Source organism: Pithys albifrons, chromosome 8, assembly GCF_047495875.1.
Source record: "Pithys albifrons albifrons isolate INPA30051 chromosome 8, PitAlb_v1, whole genome shotgun sequence".
Taxonomy (NCBI): domain Eukaryota; kingdom Metazoa; phylum Chordata; class Aves; order Passeriformes; family Thamnophilidae; genus Pithys; species Pithys albifrons.
In genome coordinates, this window is record NC_092465.1 from 21,245,638 (window position 1) to 21,270,087 (window position 24,450).

A 24,450-nucleotide genomic window follows, 5' to 3' on the forward strand; every position below is an offset into this window, starting at 1 on the left:
AAGTTGTTTATTTTACTGTATGTTAATTATATCAGAACTGGTTATTACCTGCAAATTCCTTTCTGATAGTATTTTGCATTTCTTAGCACCCAGTGTACTGTGTGAATGTTGTTGGGACCCAGAATGCTCATAATTTGATTAGTATCTCAACTGATGGGAAAATATGCTCTTGGAGTCTGGACATGCTTTCCCAACCACAGGTAAGATAACTTTGGGTATATATAGTATCTATTCCAGGTTAATATTTTGTAAAAAAATTAACTAACTTAAAAAACATTCATCAACATTTTCCCAACACACAGAATTAAGGCAGCTTGGTATTTCACTACCCATGGAACCAAATATTTTCTGTTGATCCTCTTGTTTATTTTTGTTGCACTTGTATTAGTGGTGAAAACAATTTAAGTAAGAAACTTTCCTTATTCCTGCCCAATCTATAAAAATAAAAATTAAAAAAACCCTATTGCAAAATATAAATGATTATGTAGGTGTTAGTGTTTCTTTTTGTAAATTAGGTTGCTGATGTTTTCACTACAGGATAGCATGGAGCTGGTTCACAAACAGTCCAAGGCTGTGGCTGTTACCTGCATGTCTTTCCCTGCTGGAGATGTCAACAACTTTGTTGTTGGCAGTGAAGAAGGCTCAGTGTACACTGCATGCCGTCATGGCAGGTAAACACACACTTTAATTATTCAGAGGAAAGAAAAATAGTGGAAGGATGAGTGCCTGCATGCTTTACACTCATACATTATTTAAAGTGCTTATTTTCTCCTTCATGTTGAAGGAACTCAGAGTAGCTGTATGTGAATTCCAGAGCACACTTCTGCCTGAGTCAGAGCTTCATTAAAACCAGAAAAAGTTGGAATATTGAATTGGTGTAAGTTGTGTGGATAACGACAGCATGGGTCACTCTGGTTTTATTCATTTGAATTGTAGCAGAACATTCCCCAAACTTTGTATCAGTTTTGTAGATAATTGTACAGTAACATCACGCACAAATCTTAAATTGGCTAGCTGTTCTCCTGCTGTTCAATCTATTTTGAAATTGTCTCACTGTATCTTATCAATTGCTTTCTTAAATACAATTGAGTGTCCAGGTTTCATCTCAAATACACATCACCCTCGCTGCAAAGCTTTTTGGTTCCAAAATAGCCAAAATTGTATCACTTGTGTGTAACATCCTTCCCATGTGTTCCCTCCCTTCTTTTTCATTGCTCCTGATAGAGGCTATTAGGGATATATTGTTACTGGTTTATGTCTGAACCCCGTGTCCATAAAGTACATGCAACTTCTCTAAGTCAGTGGGAGTTTTATGCTTCTTCCTTAGGACTGGATTTTGTTCTTTGTGTGAATGGAAGTTTTAGCTATTGCTTGGAGGACAATGTAGTTAAATGTGTGGACTGGTACCTGCTGAATGAGTCTCTTCTCCCTGGGGTATATTCTGGCACTGAGGGTTAGTAGTAAATAGATGCTGAACTTAAGGTCTGTTTTCAAGACGGGTTTTCTGTGATCCTGTGGTGGTGAAGCCTTTTTGCAGTAGGCAACATCCATATAAAGCAGCAAAATTTTCTTGTGGCTATTGAAATTACATTTCAGTGCTATCTTTGTCTGCAGATGTACAGTTTCCAAATAAATTAACCTTGGTTGTATATTCTAAAACAGCAAAGCTGGAATCAGTGAGATGTTTGAAGGACACCAGGGACCAATCACAGGTATCAACTGCCATGCTGCAGTTGGACCTGTAGACTTCTCACATCTTTTTGTCACCTCTTCTTTTGACTGGACAGTAAAGCTTTGGACAACTAAGGTAACTTAGATAGTTCAGTGGTTTTCTTCGTAGCCCTTGACACAAGGTGGTGCTATAATGTAAGCTACTTAAGGCAGTTCACTGAACTGAAGTCAAATCGTGTGAAGCTCTGAGGTTCTTAAGCTGTGGTCCTGCAAAGAGGAGACAGCTGATGAGCCAAACTACAGTTAACAGCATAAAGCTTTGCTTTCAGCTTGAACATCATTTGTGTACTTCTGAACCATTCTTGTCACCCCTCTGCCCTTTGTTATCAAGAGTGATTACAATGTAACAAAGGTAAATCATGTTGTAAAAGTCAGTTACTTCATATCTTCATAAGGCAAATGTTTTGCTACAATTTTGTGGAGGACTAAGGAACTGCACTAAAACTTATGTCAGTTGATGTTAAACTTCATGAGGCTCACAATTGAAATATATCATTCCCATTGCCAGAATGAATTCTTTCCCTGTTATTAGTTTGTTGCCCTGAGGAATGCAAAGCAGAAAAAGCAGAGTTAGAATCTCCCAGTAACAGTCTGAAGTGCTGTCACTGAATTATCTTATCACTGGCTTGATTTACAAGATTCTTAATGCATTAAATTTACAATCTCTTAAAATGTTGGCTTGCTATTGATTGTTTTATAGTAGCAAGCAGCCAGCAAAATGGCTGCATGCTTTGGAAAGCAAGCCTCTAATAATAGCATTAATTTTGGCTGGTTTCTGCAGAGGCATTTTTTTAAAGCAAGTCAAAATGTGAAACACTTTTTATTTATTACTAGTGATGCTGTTGAAGTTGTGTATTTTGCTTTGCCCTTTAGCTTTATAATTTTGAAGTACAGGCTTTGGATATTGCATTGTCATCTTTGTTTTTTTTCAGAATAACAAGCCTCTGTATTCGTTTGAAGACAACTCAGATTATGTTTATGATGTGATGTGGTCTCCAACTCACCCTGCCTTGTTTGCCTGTGTGGATGGGATGGGCAGACTTGACCTGTGGAACCTCAACAGTGATACTGAGGTGAGGAAGTTGGGTTAACAGTCAAATATAGCTGGAAAATTGTTTGTACACTTAAAAAAAGTCAAGAGTTTACTGTAGTGTTTTGGCTTGAATTTTTTTGTTGTTCATAAGATATTCTGTAGTTCCAATAGCTTCTGTGTAATAGCATTCTTTGATTATAGGGTTGCAACTTAAATGACTCCTCATAATGAGTAACAGCAGTAATTGTTTTACCTATAACAAGAGTGTAAAACATCTGTTGATGTAACACTGATCCATGTTGTGAAAGTGATTATAGATCTTCCACCCTGTGGCCTTGTCAGTCTGTAGCTTAACAGTGTGAACAAACCTGTTGCCACACACCCCTGCTGTTCCTACTGCCACAGTAATACTGCAGTGAAGGTGCCCTTTGTTTCTAAACTTAGGGAGTTGAGTCGTTTTGTGGTGTGAGTTACAAACTTCATTATAGTATAAATATTTTCAGGACTTGTTAGAGGGAGGTCAGAGGGAAAACCCTACAGTTATTTAGTACTTAAATTTCACCTTCTTAAAACTACATGTAGAAGAAAGTGGTAGGACCATATGCCAGCCCCTGGCTTCAAATTGGAATTACCTGGTTCTAGTTTTTTGGACAGGACTTGAGCTGCTAAAACAGCTGATTTCATCCCTGCCCTCTGTCATAATCTTTAAGATCTCAGGGCTCCTTGTCAAGGACTTGAATGCACATCTGTGCCTCCTGGGAAGAGTGCAGATATGCTTTTTAATAGAAGACATTTGAACTTTGGCCAAGGGGGCAGAAAATGTGTTGTTTTGGTCATGTCACCGAGAGTCTTTCTGTTGTGTACAGAGCCTTTGATCTGTGTACTGTGCATCAGTTGAGGTGTTGGGCACTTCAGTTCATACAGCACAGAGGGAGGAGGTGTGTTCTGTAATCTGTATCTTAAGGGAACCTGGTGCATTTTCAGCAGTGCATTTCAAATTGGTGCAGGTACCGACTGCGAGCATCACTGTGGAGGGCAATCCTGCTCTGAACCGTGTGAGATGGACACATTCTGGGAGAGAGATTGCTGTAGGTGATTCAGAGGGACAAATAGTTATATATGACGTGGGAGAGGTATGTATACCATGTAGTGTGCCAAGTATATTGCAGAACACTTGAGTTTCTCTGGCTTTTACTTAGAAACTGGCTTTTCACTTTTTTTTCTCCTGTCTTTAGAGGAATATTTTTTAATTTTTATTTTCAAATTAATTTTTTTAAAGTGTTTTATTCAGGGTGTTGTAGCGTAACTTTCTGCCATGCTGTCACCAAGTCAAAAAGGAAAAACATTATTGTAAGGCTTGTGAAATAAGATGAGAGAATCAATGTTTGTAGATGTTTTATCATCTTTGTAACTGTGGCACATGTGAATTCTGACTGTAGATTGAGAAGTACCAAACGAAAAATTTTGCAGTGGGGCAGTCTTGATTTTGTTCCTACAGGGAAGCTGTTGCTATTGCAAGGATGTGTACTGCAGTAGTACAAAGCTAATTGATGGGATGAGGATATAATATTAGTATTCCCCTTTGGAGGCAGTCTCTCAGGTGGAGATGTACAGTGCAAGCTTGGAATAATACCATTATATACTTGAACGTAGCCTTCTCAAATTCTGCTTCATTTATTGTTAGAGCTTTTGATGGTCAGACTTTTTAAAAAGTTACACAAAATAAGATAAGCTTTTCTATGGGAACCTCTTCTGAGCATTACTCAAGTGTTGTGCTGTTCAACGTAAGCTCAGATTTATTTGTCAGGAGGTCTAAATAACCCTGTCTCTCCCACAGCAAATTGCCGTTCCTCGCGGGGACGAGTGGACTCGCTTTGGTCGAACGCTGGCAGAAATCAATGCCAACAGAGCTGACGCAGAGGAGGAAGCTGCGACCCGCATCCCAGCGTAGAGCTTTGAAAACAGGCAGCACTGACAGACTTGGGAATGATTTGATGCAAGTTCTAAAAGTGCAAGCATGTGTCAGTTCAAATCATAGCTTAGGGGAAGAAAGATAGAGATTACTCATTATGGACTTCGAAAACATAAGAAGACCACTGAAAATCAGATCTTGCATTGTCACTTTTTTATGTAAACTACAAGCACATTCTTGGATTTGTGTAACTTCTAATACAGTTAACTTTGACTTTGCAAGGAACTTACCCTGCTGAAACACTAACCTGATGTAAATTTGCTACTTGGCTTCTGAAAATTCCAGTCTGAAAACAGTACCTTTCTGAAAAGCAAAAGTTCTGTTCCTAAACCTTTCTGTGTTACACAGACTAACCTTCATTAGGTAGTACATGTCTGAAGCATTCTTTAATTGGAACTATTTAAATTACCCATGGATATGCATGCATATATTTCAAGTAAATGTCATTGTTCATATATAGAAAAGCTTCAGGCTCTGGTAGTGGGTAATATATGTGAATAAAAATTTGTCTGTAGTTACCAACTTACTTAATAATCTGCCCTGAATTAATCAAATACGTATTTAATACCAGGTTCTTTTTCTTTGAATTGGTGCATTAAAAGATGGTTCATAAATAAATACAATATGAGCACTTGTCAGTTGCCCTGACCTCTAATCTCTGTCCCTGCAAGAGTTCAAAGTTTCTGGGAGCTGCTCCTTTTGTTTGACTACACACATCACAGAGTTCTTTTCTGCCTCCATCTTCCACTTCCTACCACAGCAACTGGCCAATAGGAAAAAGGATATTTTTGTCAAATTTTTCTTTTCTAAAGGATAATGACTTAAATTTTGACTTAATTTCTATAGCATGGTGATTTGCATTCTGTTAACTACAAACTTGCTACTAATTTTCTGTATTAAGTTAAAGATTTTTAAATTGATTTTTAACATTTTTATTGAAACAAAACTTTGTAATGGCTTTCATGAAACAGAATTGTTGGTATTTCTGTTAAAGGTTAATTTTTTTATTAGCATATTATAAAGTTTTCTGTCAAGACTGGTTGCAGTGGGGATGGGGGGCTGTTGGTTGGGTTTGGGTTGGTTTTTTTAACGAATATTCTGAGTTGTAATAATTAGATACTAAACCAGTATTGATGCCTTTAAGTTAGGACTCTACGTTTGTCCCTGCTGTTCTTAAATCTGCTGTAAGCTTATGGTTTTGCCAGAAGAGCTGGTTTCATATCCTTAAAATTAGGAAATAGTCTTATATTGGTTGATCAGCTTTATGTCCCGAAGTATTCTCCTTGATTCTTCATTGTTTGTATTTCAGCTTTTTTATTTTGTTTGGGTTTTTATCTGTTTCTCCTTTCCCATGCAGTCCTGCTGCTCACCTTGCAGACATTCCCCCTGTATGTTTTCCTCAACCTTACAACAGCAGCTCTGTTCAGTTGAGAGGCTGTGAACTCTGTGAAGAACAGGCACATCATGTGATGGTTTGTACCTTTGGGCACAAGAATTTCTAATGAGCAGAGTGCCTGTTGTCTTGATGCTTTTGGGAGAGGGGGTGCTTGGGCTTTGGTTGGTTGTTCTTCTGGGGTTTTGTTTTGAGATTGTTACTTCTTATTTAATGTTTCCCTCAGACCTTTATTTCCAGAAATCCCTAAGACTTTCTTTCAGTGACTGTTGCATATGTGCAGATCATATGGCAATAGTTTGAACCTTTTAGTAAGTTTCATTTATTAAATTTAGTACTACTCTGTATTCATTCCTGCTTTTGTTCCTCCCTCTCCGAATAGCTGAGTACCGATGAAAAATGTTGGCAAACCCGTACCTGCAGTGTGGAGACCAGCAGTAATGCTGGACACTCTAAAGGATCATTCTGGGAGCCAAACTGTCAGGGTTAGAGCGCTAAGAAATACAAATGCTGTTGTGCACTGTAAAGCTTCCTAAGGCCTTGATCAAGTCAGTCAACAAGCTGTGACTAAGATTAAATGCCAGTGGGTACACACCACTTTTATATCTATTTAGAAAAGCGCAGGACAAGATACATAGATAGAGGAGAGAGTTCTTGGGAAGCCTGTTTCTATCCAGAAAACTGTACAGAACAAGAAATTCCTTGAACAGAATTAAACTGATAAAAACAGGAAGCCTTCTAATTGGGTTATATGTATATGCATGATGCAGAGTAGTGATCAAACTCCTCAGCTCAATGTATTGTAACCTCTGGCTCACTAAATACCATTCAGCACCAGAATATTTTGTAGTTGCTTAGAGGCACTTGAGTTGAAGGAGGGGCTTGTCTGTGTAGTGTTGTTTTTAAGAAGCCATTTCTTCAGAAGAAATCTCTGAATGTGTAAATAACAGAACATTAAGTCAGCTGGGATAGGCTGTACTCTGGGATCCTTAACCCGAGAAGAAACATGCAAAACTCGACACTCGAGGTTGTGCAGGGAGCAAGGTTGGAAACCCATCCATCTCTTCCCTCGCTGCAGGGCAGTGTAACTTCTTTTCCTCTAGGACTGTAGAAATCCAGACTCCCCTATTTCCTCTGATATTTTTGCATTTAAATATTATACCAGAGAAACTTCTGGTAGATGCTAAGCCAGAAATAGTTCAAGCTTTTGCTTTCTCCTCTACTTTCACTTCCACTCAACTGTGTAAACAATTGGCTTTGCACATAAAAATAATATAAAAAGAAATTTTTTTTTACTCCCACAGAATAACCTAATCTTTCAATGGTAAAACAATCTAGAAATAACAAGAATGCCTTCAATTTTTTATAACAAATTTTCTATTCTGGTAAAAAAGCACTCTCAGTAAAAATTCTCGAGTCTGCTAATGACCAGCAAATTTCTCATTGTGTTTTAAATATGCAGTAGATCTATTACACATTTAGGATTACCATGTACTTACAGAGAATTCCTTGTCACAAAGTAGTGCTGCAAAATATTGCATGTGCTTATCTAATTACCATGTCCTCTTACACTGGCAAGCCAAGACACTGCATTTTAATTCCTCTGCTGTAACCAGCAGAAAAGTGCGTTCCTGCAGAGGCTGTTTCTTGTCCTGAACATTTATTAAATGGCTGCACCTGATATTTAATCTCTGGAAGGGAAAAATCATACTGGACAAAGTCCTCCAAACTCAAAGAAGTGAACATTAGTGTTTTTAAACATTTTATTGTCATGATTGTTAACAAAACACCTCCAAAACATCTGTACATTTCAAACTATTTTGAACTGCAATACTCATTCTATAAATGTACGTGTGTAGATGCCCTGATGTCTCTGTACAAAGATGTACAATATGTACAGTAACATTAAATGCAAGCTGTGCAAGGCAAAGTCTAGGCTACAGCTTCATGCCACTGGTTCAAACAAGGCAGAGAACCACAGCTTCCTTGTGTGTAAATAAATAAATGCAGGTATGTATGAATATTAGAAAGGAGCAGTTAGATTTGCAAGCTCAGTTCAGCTAGAGCACATGCAGCTGACTGGAACAAATACAGTAGTACTCCTGGGAGCCCTTTCCACTGCATCACTTCATTGGGTTGAAACATCTTCTCAGGATTCAGCTGCTGCTTTTTGCTTGAACTGAGGTGATGCCAGGAGCTTGAAACTTTGGAAGATACAAACCAAATTTATTTTCTATACCAGCAAATGTAGCTGTAGCAAGTCTATATCCACCTATATGTGCAGGGTTAACAGGAGGAAGATCTGAAATTCGAGTTTTTGGGGCAGCTTCTGATCCAGCAGGTTTGCTGTTTGAACAAAGAAAAAGAAAAGTCTTTTTGTTATAAAATCTAGGTGAAGAAAGGACTGTAAGTAAAGTTAGGTAGGCTTAAATACTTAAGTCTTTGTCCAAGTATGGAAGACTGTTAAAGCTGACCTAAATTAATTCCATCTTGTGGTGAAGTTGAAGTCAGACCACTGCTTAATTTTAAATCCAACCCAAACTTGAAGTTACATTTTTACTGATAGTTTTGTAAATTCTTTTTAACTTCCATTGACATGAGGAAAATGGACAAAACTGTCTTGCTACAATGGAATACAAACTAGGGCATTGAAACGAATATGAAATGGCTATTTCCTCATCTGTTTAGAAGTAGCATGCCCGTTTCACTCAAATATATATATAAGGATAGGGGAGATTTTTTACATTCTGCAATTTTGAGTACAGGTGCTCAAAGTCCACAAGTTTTAATGGGTCCATGCATGAAAAAAAGTTTTGTTTTTTAAACTTAGCAGTTGTTTTGTGCAAGCTAAATAGCAAATACTTGACTTACAGGCCTCCAAAATCAACATAAAACCATCTCTGCAGAAGTTCGTAAGTGACCAAAGTAACACCGAACTGGGGTGAAGATCTGAACACACGAGCTGTTAAATATTACAAATCATAGTATTAAACAAATGAAAGAATTCCTCAGGACAGAAGCTAAACATGTTTAACAAGGTGTTACATTTTTCACAATCGGACCTTGTAAATACTGCTCTGAGTCCTTAACAAAGTGCTAATTTGCAGGTTTGGGGTCAGCCTTTATAGTGGCAGTGCATTTCTCACCTCCAGCTCCCTTCCACAAAGCTGAAGGGCCTTCCTCCCTCAGAATCTTCCTAAAGCAGTCAATAACTCCGCTGTATGTTGTCTGACCAGCTCGAGCTGCCACTTGCAGTCTTGTCTTGATGACATCAGCAGGGGTTACCAAAGAAGCAGCAGGCACACCTTTTAGAAGAAAACCACATTTAATTTGCACAAAGGATCTTGTAAAAGATGAAACACTTCTAACTGAAAAATACAACTGGAAACTTTCTGGGTTTTACAAGGGTTAGATGTTACCAAAAATGCTTGATGGTCATACAAACTGTTGTGCTTTGTATAGTCATGCTGAGTTTCTTCTGAAGTTAACAGTTATAACTGATAGTTAAGGAAATACACTATCAACAGTGAATCAACATCTTCTAGTGGTCTGGCATAAACAGTAGTTTAAAACAAGATAAAAGAGTCTATATATGTAATATATTAAAATTAGTTATGCAACCTTACTGTACTTATACTCTACAACATACTCTGCAAGTTACCTAGATGATTGATTTGGGGATTGAATGCTATGCATCCATTTGTTAAAGGTGCTAATGAGAATATTACTTAAAGCACCTCTTCTGCAGAAATATGTCTGTACTGCTGTTTGGACTGTTCTGCAGGAGAATAGGTGCCGCTTCCTTCAGTAGGCAAGCCACAAGAAGACTGAAGACAACAAAGGTGATTTACAAGTCTGCTTAGAACTACCAGTGGAATTTTAGCCAACAGTGATGGAAGAACAAATCTCCACTTCCAAGGGCCCACTCTCAGCTTTCTAGTCAAAGGAAAGGAGAAAGTTTTCAGAAATGTACTCCACAGTATATAACTGAGAGATTTCTGAGTACTTGTGAATACTGTAAAAAAGTCATCTCCTTAAAAAGAGGAACCGTCTTCTGACACAGAATTCTGAAAATTAATTTTGACTTCTGTTGAACTTTTACAATTGGTTAATGTTGAATTAAAAATTTTATCAAGTCACTGACTTGCGTAGGTGATGATAAACTCTAAAGTGTCACTGACCAAGTCAGGAGGTTTTAAAGGAGAGCAGAAGCACTGTAGTTAAGCCTGCAAGCCCCATGGACAGCAGCCATATGCAGGTTGTCCTTTGCAGACAGATCTGCTCAGAATGTGTAACAGGAATAGAGTGAGCCATTGGGAACTGGAAATTTGCCAGTCAGACAGGCAGACTCCTGACATGCTATAAAACTAGGCCTACAAGATTTACACACACTTCAATAGGGTTCATCACTTAGCATGAACAATACAGAAACACCAATCAAATGAAGAGAAGCTGTAAAGGTTGAAGTCTAAAAATAAAAAGTCTTATACAAGATACAAGTTAATATATTACAAAATACAAGTATTGACTGAGTACAATAAGCTAAATAATTTTCTATTTCTGGCAGCTGTGCACTACTGAAGAATAAACAGGGCTACCTATCTGTTACTCGTTTCCTAGCTGGTCTCCCTTCCTCTGGCAGGAGGAACACACCAACTGGCATAGAGCAGGTGCAGCCACGCCCTGTAACAAGTCCAATATGGGAAACTGCTCTTCACACACAGGCGCTGGTGACCGATGTGTATACAGTGATTCCTCATGACTGTAACAATAAAGGGTCTTGCTCAGCCCAGGGATGTTTCTAAACTGCAGATTCCAGCACTGAGTTGTTCACAATTGACAGGCTGGGTGCAGATACCTGGTTTTTATCCAATGAGCTGGTCCTTGGCAGTGCAGAACCTGGCATCTCTTCTCTACATGTTTAAATATCCACCACTAGAGTTCCTACATCTAGTATTTTTATACCCCTTGCCATTTAGTAAAAACAACCTTTTATCACAGCTGCATGTTGTCTTTATATTAAACCTCTTTGAGAAGCCTTAAAGTATTTTAAATTTCCAAGTATGATACTTTAACTTCAGCTTCTTGATAAACTAATGCCCTATTTTCAGCAATTACATTCAAACAAAGTTTCTTTTCAGTTATTCTAGAATCCCAAACTAGGTAAGTCATTTTATTCCAAGCTCTTATGATCTGTCATTTTATGTTCATCAAAGATTCAAATTAGCCTTCAACTCTGAGAGCTCAGTAACAAGTAAAACCCCATTGAGACAGACAGATCAAATTTGACTACAAGTTGCTGAGCTGCATTATGCTGTTTATCCACATTATGCAAATGTAATTAGTTCTCATCAAAATTACATCACCTCCCACTAAGGATAACTGATCAAATTTAGATTAAATCAGATACAATGGTACAGTACCCTTCCTTTATATGGGGCTACTGAATGAATATTAAATGTTACTCACTAAAGGAATAAAAAAAATTACTTTTAGAAAACACTGCAAAATTACCTGCAATGGCTCCAGCTGCAAGGAGATTAAGCCCTCCCACATGGCCATTTTCATCAGCAAACATCATTTTACTATGAGCATAAACTGGAAAGTAGATTGCAGAAAAGGGAATGTCTCTGAGGAAACATGCTTTGGCACCCTGACAGAGAGAAAAGAAACATAATGCAAATAAATTCTGTAGATAAGGCTAAAACTCATGTCCAGAAAGCAGCCTGAGCCCGGGAAAGTACAAACTTTTGACCTACCACATAAATAACACAGAAAATAAAATGTCTCAGGAAACAGAAGATACAGGGAACTTGAAAATAGGAATAAAGCACATCTAAGAGAAGTGTCTGGAATGAGGAAGATTCAAGGGTGGTGTCTGATTTTGGTAAGCCATATGTGACATCAGTACCCAGGAAAAGTAAGTTTTACACATTGTGTGTCCAAAGGCAATGCAAGTGGGAGATAAGTCCCTTTCGTCTTGCTGACAACAACCCACAAGGAGAGAAGCAGCCAGACAAGTCCCTGCATGTGATTTTTAACACCAAACTCAAAAGCACGACTAAAATACCAGTGAGGACTGTAAGACCTCACACAGATCATCATCTGGTTGACCAAAGAAGCTGCACTGGAAGGCCAACAAAAAAAGGGAAAAATAGCTGTGAAATGGGCACAGTTTAGCACAGAAACACAATGGTCATGAATCTCCTCTACTGAATTCAAAACAAAACCTTCAGCTCTGAAAGTAAATGTGCACATTTTTATAGTATTATTGCAGGTCTATGGACAAATCACATAAAGCAATGTTTTGTAAGTGCACAGCTAATATAACTGCTGAATTTACGTATTACCCCTTGCACTGGCAGAAGATACAGGAAGAAACACTCTTCCTTGTTTAAGAAAACTAATAGCTTCTGCTCCATTACATCTGATCTGTAATGATGGCAGTAAGTACACCTGCAGGGAAGGAATCTGTTGACTGGCATTCTGCTGAAGTACCACACAGTACAGGCTTTTTTCAGTGGAATTTATTGACAAATCCCACCACTTAACTTCTTAAAAATCTGAATCCTACTAAACTCCAACACTTTCACTGCCATCAAATTATTAAGACAAAGAGAATATCCTGCTGCAAAGATAACAATAGAAATAACAGAGATTCAAAAATAAATACAAGAAAGATGCACAGGGAAAGCTAAAGAAACTTTTCAAAAAACCCCACCAAATGAAATGATCAGTGCCAGAAGCCAGCAGATGTGCAATACAAGACTCCCTGGAGCTTGGCATAAAAGCCCAAAGGACAGAATGGGGAAGTATTTTTTTGTATCCCACTGCCATTAATACAGAAGTGAGTTTTCTTCAGTTTTCCACTGTGGGGCTGCCCTGCAGGAAGAGATTGGTTTTAAATTCAAAAGATGTCTTTGTTTTAAAGTTTTAGTTTCAACAGTATAAAAGTTTAACATAAAATGATGAAGCCACTCCAAGCAGAAGCACATACCTTATAAAGACCAAGAAAGCCTAGATCTTTTATAACAGAGAGGGCACTGACTCTGGGTCCTGTAGTAATTTCTCCTGCTACCTGCAACCGAATCTTTACAATCTCCAGTGGATTAGTGAAGATGACCTGGGAAGCTCCTGCCTGAAAATCCAAAGAAAGTAAAATGAGTTATGAGAGCATGTGGTGACATACTGACTTCTGCAAGGTGCCGAGCACCTCCACTTCTCATTGCATTGGTTGTTATTCTCATGTAAAAATATATGAGAGATTTTTAATAAAGCACCTGTCTGGAAAAGCCCCAGGTGAGAAATTGTGGGTTTGTATGAAATAAATGTTTACATTCGTATGTTTATAGTTCACAGAGGTGGATTAGTTCAGTTTGTCTCTGCTTTTCTCCTTGATATCACTTTTTTGGAAGTCTTGGCTGCATTTAAAAGTCTATCAGATATCACAGGAAATATTAAACTAATCATTGGACTTGTGTTACTAAAGCATCAAACACACATAAAGAAGACCTTATGTTTATTCAATAATAATCCATCACCAATGTGTAGACATGCTATTTGCATTTAGAAGTGATACTGTTTAAAAGGTAAATTTGCATGTAATGGTGTAATTTTAAATTATTAGAAAAGGTGTTTGTAGCTTTGTTTAGCAGTCTTTAATTGTCCTAACTGGAAACAAAATATAAAATTTAAATAGGAAGAGTAACATTTTAAAATATGATACTAGACAGAAACAGGAGCTCTGTCTTTCAGCTGAGCATGGCAGATTTTTCTTGCAGGAAATACTCTGTTGGCAGTGCTAAAGGACTATCTTGCAAACTTCCTAGCAACAATGTTTGCAAAGCTGCTTCTGATTCTGCACTCTAACTAGAGACTTTCAAGGAACAGGTCTTCAGGTTTGAGAGATATTCAATCTGACAATTCAGTTTCAGAGACATGTAAACCTATTTAAAATGACATGTTTAGATTTCTCTCTGGTTTGCTGTAGGTACTACCATTCACTTCAGAAGAAGTGTGTCATTCATCATGAAACAGCTAAATTTTACTAAGCTTTTTTTCCTGCTTTTCCTAAGCCACACCTTTTCATTTAAAAAATAAAAAACACTTTCTTAAAATGTATGGCAAATAATCACTTGAATACAGACAACTTTAAAAAGCCTTTCTTCCACAATATAAAAGCTTGTCTTAATTCTGATCTGTTCCTCCAATCCAGCAAATTTTAGTGAAGTAAATAGATGCAGAACCTCTGAAATTGAAACTCTGTACCACTTCTAAATTGCCCAGGAAATAAGCCCTTTTAATGGTGCCATGTATGTGAGTGAGAGTGTGTGTGCCTGTGTGTGTGCCTGTGCCTGTGTGTGTGCCTGTGTGTGTGCCTGTGTGTACCTGTGCCTGTGTGTGTGCCTGTGTGTACCTGTGCCTGTGTGTGTGCCTGTGTGTGTCCGTGCGTGTACCTGTGCCTGTGTGTGTGCCTGTGTGTGTCCGTGCGTGTGCCTGTGCCTGTGTGTGTGCCTGTGTGTGTCCGTGCGTGTGCCTGTGCCTGTGTGTGTCCGTGCGTGTGCCTGTGCCTGTGTGTGTGCCTGTGTCCGTGCGTGTGCCTGTGTGTGACTGCGTGCATGTGCGTGTGTCTGTGTGTGTGCCTGTGTCTGTGTGTGTGCCTGTGCCTGTGTGTGTGTGTGTGTGTGTCTGTGTGTGACTGCGTGCATGTGCGTGAGTCTGTGTGTGAGCCTGTGTGTGAGCCTGTGTGTGACTGCGTGCATGTGTGTGTGTGTGTCTGTGTCTGTCTGTGTGTCTGTGCATGCAGGGGTGGGATGAAGTAAAATCAAGTCTGATACAGCACCTGCAGGACAGCAGGCACAGTGTTCTCTGCTAATTGACCCAGCCAGACCTAATGAACACTAATCCTTTCTGCCTCAGCACAACCCTCTCTCCAGCAGCAGGCAGAATAAACCCGTGATTAGCCTTGAAGCATAGTTTAGAAGTTGGTAACCTGAGTTATTCTAGACAAAAGAGCATTGAAAACCGCATCAGCTCCTGCTGAGAATGACCAAGCCCTTCGGTTTCTCTGTACAGGACGGGGGCAGGAAGCACCAACATCTTCCCTGACCAAGCACCCAGTACCTCACAGAGCCTTTGCTGAGCACACTGCCAGCCTGTCACTGCAAGCCCCAGTTATTACTTCACCCAATATTGGCATTTAAAATCATCACTGTTAGAGCTTTACTGAAGCACCTTGACCCAAACAGTGGGAGATCAACCCCCACTTTTGATTAGTCATCTCCACTGTTTAGTGACCGTCTTTAATACTTTCCACTCAAATTGCCAGTCTGTATTGTTAATGTTAATGTTATTTCCTCACTTCACCTCTCAAAAAGAAAATCAAAGCCCGTGTTTTTGTGGACATTTGTTGCAACCATCAGGAAGATCAACAGAACTCCCAGACCAGCCAGTGATTCCCATTTTCTCTGCTCCTTGGACTTACTGCATGGTGTTTACTCAGTTATCTGACACCACTGATGTCCAAAGCCATTCTCCAGACTCTTTACTTCTCATCTCAACTTTTCCTTCCCAGTCACACACACCTACCTATGCATGCAGGATGAAATGGCTGTCTTGCTAGGCAAAGTTCCAATCTAAATACAAGTTATAGAACTTGCATCTGGCAAGTTCTGTTAAACAAGCTATTTTTTTGTTTGCATTGCATTAAGCAGAAAACCAATTTCAAATGTTTATCACTTCCCTACATTATTTTAAAAAATAATTTTGGCAGATAAAACGTTAAGCAGCATGTTCTGACTATATAATACAATGGACCACCATAAAAAAATTCAAATAACTTTAAATTGCAACACTAGGCTAGAAATCCACTTCCAGACAATTACCAGCTACCTGCCTTTTAAATATGCATTATTTGTTTACATATATATGTGAAATTCCATTTTTTATTTTTAACGTTAAAAATTAGCATATCCTGCAGAGCAGCCAAAATAACTCTTCCTATTTGCCTAACACCCACCAGAGAAACACAAATAGGCCAATTTGTAAACATTTCTATTTTCTACCCTGAATTCAATCTTCCTGCAATTAACATTTTCTTCTCCTAGGCACACAACTGCCTACTTTTGCTGTTAAAATCAGCCCTGTTCTGATACAGAATGGAAACAAGAAGACCCTTAATACATTTTAATAGTTTAGCAGCAACATTAACTATATACACAATGCTACAAATTCTATATCATTAATACAGAACTATGTATTCCAACAATATTGAAATACAATTGGATGACCAGGTTACTGAGCAAAATATAATATAAGAAAAGCCTTGTGCTTATATTATCAGTAAAAAGCCAATTTAAAAGCTTGTTAATTACATCAACACTTTGAACACTGAGTATGTACAGTGTTGACCAACTTCTCAACAGACAGTTTTCTCAAAAGAGCTGTAACTGCCTAGATAACCAGTTAAATACTCCCTATGAGCAACATGCACTTCTATCCAAGTCCTGACTTATCATACAGTTTGACTTGCAGTCGGGCAAACTTGTCTGCACAGCAGTGACTTGATTCCCAGGGAGAAGAGCGCTGCATCCAGGGGAGCTGCATCAGGGAGTTCAGCCCTTCAACACCACAAGTACAGATAAGACAAGCATTGACTTTTAACACAGAACACATAACACTAGAAAACTCTCTTTCACTGTGTATTTTTTAAAGAATGAATATAAGGTCTGGGTTTTGTTTATGTTTTGTTTTTAAGTAAAAGGTGGATGTGTGAGGCCGAGGAGGGCGCTGCCTTGGGGAGCAGAAGGGCACTCTGCAGAAGAGGATGCAGAGGAGAACGACACAAAGGATCTTCAAATAAAAATGAACTGGAAGCATGCAGGGTTGCAAAACAGATCTCCATGTTCCTCTGCAAATCATTGGCAATCAGTGTCATTCTTTTTCAAAGTATCTTACGTCAGCTGTCAGCTGTGTGTGTTAAATCCATGTGCATGTGTATATTCACATTGCAGTCCTTGAATTTCTTTTGGAGATGGTGCACTAAATCTAGATTTCCTTCCCATAAAAACCTCTCTTCACACATAAATTGCAACAGACACTTTAAAAAAAGGTTGACAAATTTGTTTCAGAATGGAGGTTATTCATACACATCAAAAATACCAGTAATAAAAGCTTCTACTTAACCTTAATGTCATGTAAAATAACTCTACAAGGAGCAAATAAAGGAACTAAATCTGACAGCAAAGGTTATGAGAGAAAAGATGTAGTTTGAGATCCCACAGCAAATGCCCCACGACATGCCAAAGGCTGAAGGAAATACACAAATGACCCTGCAACATGAGACCTCTTGCCCTTTCCAATTCCACCCGAGAGGCATATGCTGCAATGGGGGAGAGGCCTATTTCAAGCCCTTCCTTCCTTCCTTCCTTCCTTTTTGAAACCACCACATCCTGGACCACAGCTATGTCCCAAACAAGCAGCTAAAATAAGATGTTACTTAAAAGAGACTTGTTTAAAAACATCAAAAAAGCTTGCACTTCTTTCTCAAGGCAAAGCTGTCATTGTTCATGAACCTACAGTAAGCTTACTGTCTCTTTTATTAAAAGCAACCATTTTCTCCCTGATTGTAAATGTCCACAACAGAGATCTAGATAAAGTAGTAAAGTTTAATTCTGCTTCTAACTTTATCTGTTTAAAGTATAATAAAAGGAGTAGAGTATCATCAGAATTTTGAAAGAAAAGCAGTCTGACAACTACAATTCTGTATTTTTGTTTGTTAAACCAAACCATTACATTTTAAATTATTTTTCAAAAATAAATATTTGACACATTCCCACTTGCTTTATAAATCTATATACATTTTTATGTATGTATATGTGTATAAATATGTATGAAAATTATTTTTATAAGTATACAAAAATATTTAGACTAAATGTTAGATTTAATGTTTATAGATTTTTTTAAATCAGTGGTAAATTTGGACTTCTCTGCGTATGTATTTGCAAACACAAACACAACACACACAAAACACACACACACACATAACCCAATCCCTAGTTATCAACAGACACATTGCCTACATCTCAAGGAGGGTTCTTAGACCCTTTCTGCCTGGCACTCCATGTCCTCTTCCTCTAGGCACCATAAAGCAAAAGCATCTTTCCAATATAACACAGTTCATCCATTCAAAATGCTGAGCACCACGCACATCACAATGATGGGAAGAATCCATTTCTTCCTGTGTAACTCATAGGAATTATAGCCTAAAATCACAGCATCCTAGGCATCCTTATCTACTGTAACAGTAATTATGAATCATCTACTCAGCAATAGATGTCTATTTCAACATTACTTCCCAACTGAGATGAGCAGTTGCCCTACAGCACCTTGCCCTTCACCACGTACTCACATGTGTCAGGGGTGTAAGCTCCTTTGGGAAGCACTGTCCATATCAGGTATGTGCTCTCTGCTTCCCAGGCCTCTCTCGGGATAGAGGAAAGCATTGCCAAGGCCTCACTCAGTCTCCCTGCAACTCAAAGCTAATGGTAGCTGAAAACTCCAAAGGCAGGAATGCAGGTTAATCACTGAATTATAATGAAATGTAATTCAATTAATTGCAGTAACAGTAGGGAAAGAAATTGTTTGCCCTGAACATGCATAAGTGTGGACAGTGCTGCTGATGATTAACAAACCAGCATACCCTCAGGAAGGTAGAAAGATGGGATATCAGTTTCATCCATCAGGGACCAGAGCCCTTTCACTGACAAGTATGACCTGACTGCTGTAACTGAGCTGCCCCACGAAGCTGCTCTGCAGTTTTCAAATACAGCTACAGCTTGAGAGCAGCTGGGAATATTTGGGCTTTGACAGCGCAGACCCTACACTTCCAGTGACACTGACACTGCCCAGCAGCCAGCAGGTAGGTTGAAAGGAACACAGGGCACCGGCCGCCTGTGGGAGGTCCCTGCCCTGCAGGAAAGGAAGGAAAGGCAACAGACAGGCAGCTGACCATATAAACAGGCCACTGTCTGGGCAGATGCCTTTGTTAACTGCTGTGAAAATGAAGATGTTTTCCTTTTATTGAGAAAGGGAGTTTATTCCACAAGCTTACAGAAGGTGAGAATAACTGGAGCCTAAGAAGTAAGAATTTGGCCAAAGAGATACAGTTTCTGGGCACTGGCAGTGCTGCAGGAGGCCCATGCCCGTGAGCAGCCCCTTTGCTGGTGGTGCAGCACTGTCTGCACACACTCCAGAGCTGAGGATACTGAACAGCCCACACAAGGCCTCTTGAATCACTACTGTCTCAGTGTCAAAGGTTTCACCTGTCCTCATGTGCAGGTCTTAGAAGACTGTAATACCATCCATAAGCTTTGATACAGCACTGCCATCCAGAGAGGAGAAATTGCTGTTTCTGCTGCAACATCTCCCAAGCTGCCTCCACTTCCTCATGAGAATTTTTTTGGTTGCTGTTTGAGGACTGTGGTATGTACAACGTGCTTTTGTATACCTTGCAAGAGGGAAGGCCTTCAAAAGCATGGAAGAACTCTGCTGTAAACTCCATAAAATGGCTCGCTCACCTTGCTCATCCACTAGCAGTTCCACACCAGAAACCATGAAAAACTGCATTATTCCTGTTAATGAGGAGATGGTTCAACACTAAACACAGGTAATTGATGGTCAGAGACAGTAATAAGTACATCTCTGAGAACTACACACAGGCATAATGCTATTTCTTCTGATGTTATAATAATGTAAAATGTATGTTTTAAATTTAGCCTTATCTATGGTGTACTATTAGCAAGATTATTTAAGTGTTGAACAGTAAAGAAAAGCCACAAAAAAAAGAGATTACCCAAATCCAGATGCTTAAAATAATTTTGGCATACATAAAACCTAAACAGTCCCACAGTAACCCATCATTTTATAATAAAAGATAAGGAAGAGAATAAGGAAAAAATGAAAAAGAAACGTAGCATCACCCAAACACAAAGCCTTGTGTGCCCCTGCACAAGGAAATGGACTAAGCTTACTTGTGGCACTTCCTTGGAGGTAACTGTTGGATACATCCCATAATATCTTGTAGAAAAGCAGTACAGAATGAACACCAAAAATGCAAAGATCAACACTATTACCAAGCAAGTCACTGTAGAAAAGAGCTGTCACAACGAGGACGAGAAAAGAAAGACTTACATCAACTTGCTACTGCTTTAGTCAACTGACACTTTCACACTCCCAGCTTTAGAGGCTTCTAATAAAGATTCTGGTATTTAGGAAGAAGTGGAATTGCTAAAATGGAATCACCAGCAGTAGAGACAGAAAGGTCATCAACTGGTAAGAGTATCAGATGATCCTGAGGAAGTTACAGAGAAACACCTCCCAAGTTGCTACACTGACCAACACTTCTCCTACAATTTTATTTAAAATTCTCCCAGATTGAGCAAAATGAAGATTATCTTGAAAAAGGAGACAGCCAGCTAGAACAAAGCATTGTGTTTGGACAGATGACAAATCTGCTCAGATTCACAGAAACATCCAAATTTCTGAAAGCTCATCTAAAAATTTTCTCCCCAAGGTTTGCACATTGACTACAATAAGATGACGAAATTATTTTGAAAAAGGAAAAGCCGTTAATGAAGCTTGAACTTAATATTACATATTTCAGTACAAAATAATGCAAAATAATTCATTATCAGATGCTTGATTTTAATTAAGAATTTAAACACTACACAGAGAAAAATGCTAATGAATTACATTTGCTTCTGTTATAAATGACCTGTATGTGCTTTCTGTGTTACTGAGCTTTCTAGAAAAACGTTCGTCTTTTGCTGGCTACACATTACAGCTGCTTTCTCACATTTCTCAGAAAACAAACTCTGTACACTGACAGGTGAAGACTCAAGCATGTACCAGGCTGCCAAATTCAATCAGGCAGAACTATAAGCAGCCTCCCTTCAGGGCTGTTTCTTTGAATTAAAAGTTTGTAGAGGTCAACAACCTTTCTGCCCCAGGTTTTGTTGTAAGCTGAGGAGGTTTTATACCAGCCTGTCAGCCTACTCAACTGGAAGTTATTAGTGTTCTCTGCTACAAAAGAAACCTAACTCAAGCCTTAAACATTTTATAGGGTTAACAACTGTAGGAGAATCCCACAAATGGAATTAGCCAATGTGCAAAACCAAAAGAAATCTATCACCAATACCAATTCAAACAACCTACAGCCTGCTAAAACATCTACTGAATTTCAGCCCTCAATCTAAGCAAAAACACAACATGTTTCTGAAATGTATTTAGATGAGGGAGTGGTAATTAGCATCTGGAGTAACACAGCTACATTTTATACAGAGGCATTTAAACAGACCATTCACTCATACCTGTTACCTGAAAGGTAACACTCATTTTTTCCACATTTTCACAAACAGAAAAGCTTCCACATATAGCAAGTTGAAGAGTGTATTTCTTTTCCTTCTGAAATCTTCAGATTTTTCAAACTATTCCAACCTCCACCTCCCCTCCCCGAAAAGCAAACTCGATCAGGCCTATAATCCACTCTCAAGGAATACCTGTGTCTTCCAAACTAATGACAAATAGCAACCAACCAGAGCACATGGACAGGGAGAACAGGCACTCTCTCTTTAGCCTTTGTGAATAAAACCACTGCTAAACCGGAAAGTTACATGTGGGAACAAATAAGTTGTTAAAGCATGTAATTTCAAGGAAATTTAACTCAAAACTCTGCAAAATTTTCCAAACAGAAAAAGTAGTTTTTTCACTTGTGACTGGGAGAAAAGAAGAACACTCCTGTTCAAATTGGCATAGCACATCCATTACCAATCATTCCAACCATTCTGCATGTGACTGAGAATCAATTTTTCCTAGGAATACAAGACAGATACTTACACAGCCTCCAGCAAGGACCTCTGCAGGGAATGGAATGGAACCATCTTTCTTAGTAAATTTGTCTCTGACAAAATCATTAACCTAATAAAGATACAATATATTACACACTATTTTGAATTATTTTTCCTCCTTATTAATATATATCAAGTATATCTGTAGCCATATACATTAGAGTGCTTGTAAGTGGTCATCTTTCACACATTTTAGGAAATAAATCCTGTGCATGTTAACAAACAAAAGGATGCCAGGGAGAAAAAAAAAAGATACGTACAGTTAGCTTAATAGCCTTTTCTGGAGCAACACCTATCAGCTGTGGTAACAAGCCTATAGAAACAAAGACATCATAAGGCAACATTATCTTCCTAATAGAGAAATTAGTATGTCATAATGCTGTACAGAAATGCCTTTCTGCTCAAGGGATATCCTTTGAGGTGGACGGCATTGAAGTATGGGATGCTCCTAGAGCACTGCATATGCATACCAGTACAATTTTATATTACAATTTCTGTTGAAAATGGTAAAGAAAAGGGTGACCAAATCTGCCTTCCTCAACTAAGTCAAGGCTGATACTGTTGCTATATAGGAGGAAATAAAAGGATCAAACATACACCTTGGATATGCCTACTACATAAAGGTTTGTTTGACATTTTTTAGCCCCTTAACATCATTTTCCCATGCAAAGGCTTGCAATCACTTTTTAAAATAGGAGCGTGATTGTGAGACATACACTTGACTATGATAAATTATCAAATCACTTGTACTTGGCTCACTAACCTGAGTTTTCTGAAGGCTCCAGTCAAATAAGGATATAAAGGATTTTCCCCTGTTCAGTTCAACATGGTAGCATGAACTTCTTTAAACCCTATCCCTATTAAGCATTTTTTATTTTACTAAGAGGAAGTATTAGTGGACAGAAACTGAATTTGACAAGGCCCTTGCTCCTGGAAAATAGCTACTATCAAAAGGAACCGTCATTTGACAAAAGCACACACACTTTTCTGGGAACTAATAGGTTTAACAAAAAAATCAGTAGATGGCAGTCTTAGCTTCCTAACACACCATGTTAAAACTGTTATTTTTAAATCCATTTTCTCTGTGGTCATTTTGGCATATGTATAGATTATGAAACTTAAAAACCTTATTTTTATTACATGTGGTCACTTCCTAATGTTACTCCATTAGGGATTGCCAGATAACTAATAAAAAATCCCACAGCAACAAAACTGCATCAGTGCAGCTTTCCACTACTCATTAAGTAAAAAGAATCATAGCTAAAAATTCACTTTAACTGTTCAAAATTCCTGAAGTGCTCAGCCTGCAGATTTTTTTATACTACTTTCTTAAAAGGAAGCTCAGAACAAATGTACCTAAGCAGAAAGTGCAGCAGTTCATACCTGCAGGGTAATGTTTTCTTCCAACATAGCCCTTTCTGTGTGATTTACAGACTTACTATGCTGAGGATAGGTAGCTACTAAATACAAAGAAAGAAAACAAACAAAAAGAAATGGTGCCCTCCCAGCCTGAATCTCTTACCTACCATGAAAAGACAACAAAGTCCAGCAATGCCTACACTTAAAAAAAAACAAAATTACCAGACAAAACACCCCAAAACAACTCCCTCCCACTCCCTTTTATGTTGAACTCACTGGGCACACACATTTGGTGTGCCAGGGCACCTGGGATACTGCAGGGTCTAGTGAGGGGCTTTAGAGGATACTTCTTTGGTTCTGAAGTTGGATGCCAGGACTCAAAAGCATCTTAATTCTCTTGACCAAAAATTCTAAGTTTTTATTTAGAATTATGACATTGCCAGTATGCATTGAGTTCTATCTGTTAAACTGCAGTAGACAATTACATTGCAGCATTACATTATGGTATGTATGTATTATTATATTACAATACAATTAGGATAACCTAGCTTAGGACTCTTAAGAACCATAAGTGTCTCTGCTGTTTAATATACTTCCACAGACCATCTAATTTTAGGAGTACAAAATCTTAGTAACTTTGTCACTTTCTACCATTAACTGTAACATTTTCAAAACAACTACATGAACTTCCTGTGCTAAACAATCTTAAAGGCAATTATTAGACAGACTACTAAAAAGTTTAGCAAACAGACATTATTTCAAACAAGCACATTTTTTCTTAAGTATAAAGCACTGCTTTTAACTCATCAGTGGAATCATCCTTGGTTTCAAAGTGTTTGAGAAAGGTTAGAAAATCAAATTAAAATAATTAATGATCAGTTTTAGATGCTCCTGTGCAAAAATGGTGTGGGGGGGAGAAAAAGAAACAGCACTGCAGAAATCATGTCACAGATGTAACTCAAGTATTTGCTTTTGTGAAAGATTTAGCAACAAAAAATGAAAGCAATCTACCAGTAAGATATAATTTTGCAGAGACTAGAGCTATTTCATTTACTTT

General features: G+C 38.4%; 2 protein-coding genes across 5 annotated transcripts in view; one reads left to right on the forward strand and one right to left on the reverse strand.

Moving 5' to 3' along the window:
- Window positions 1-5,374, forward strand: part of DYNC1I2 (dynein cytoplasmic 1 intermediate chain 2) — a 28,748-nt gene extending 23,374 nt beyond the window's left edge. For all 3 annotated transcript variants that reach the window (XM_071562922.1, XM_071562921.1, XM_071562923.1), the window contains 6 exons: window positions 87-200; window positions 538-671; window positions 1,663-1,807; window positions 2,664-2,804; window positions 3,772-3,897; window positions 4,602-5,374. In XM_071562922.1, the coding sequence (XP_071419023.1) occupies window positions 87-200; window positions 538-671; window positions 1,663-1,807; window positions 2,664-2,804; window positions 3,772-3,897; window positions 4,602-4,715 (774 nt within the window). In that variant the 3' untranslated portion in view covers window positions 4,716-5,374. The remainder of the gene's footprint in view (window positions 1-86; window positions 201-537; window positions 672-1,662; window positions 1,808-2,663; window positions 2,805-3,771; window positions 3,898-4,601) is intronic.
- Window positions 5,375-7,878: 2,504 nt separating this feature from the next.
- The window catches only part of SLC25A12 (solute carrier family 25 member 12), a 47,475-nt gene continuing 30,903 nt past the window's right edge, over window positions 7,879-24,450 (reverse strand). For both annotated transcript variants that reach the window (XM_071562919.1, XM_071562920.1), the window contains 7 exons: window positions 22,295-22,347; window positions 22,024-22,104; window positions 13,127-13,267; window positions 11,644-11,782; window positions 9,276-9,434; window positions 9,001-9,091; window positions 7,879-8,475 (listed from right to left, as the gene is read on the reverse strand). In XM_071562919.1, the coding sequence (XP_071419020.1) occupies window positions 8,286-8,475; window positions 9,001-9,091; window positions 9,276-9,434; window positions 11,644-11,782; window positions 13,127-13,267; window positions 22,024-22,104; window positions 22,295-22,347 (854 nt within the window). In that variant the 3' untranslated portion in view covers window positions 7,879-8,285. The remainder of the gene's footprint in view (window positions 8,476-9,000; window positions 9,092-9,275; window positions 9,435-11,643; window positions 11,783-13,126; window positions 13,268-22,023; window positions 22,105-22,294; window positions 22,348-24,450) is intronic.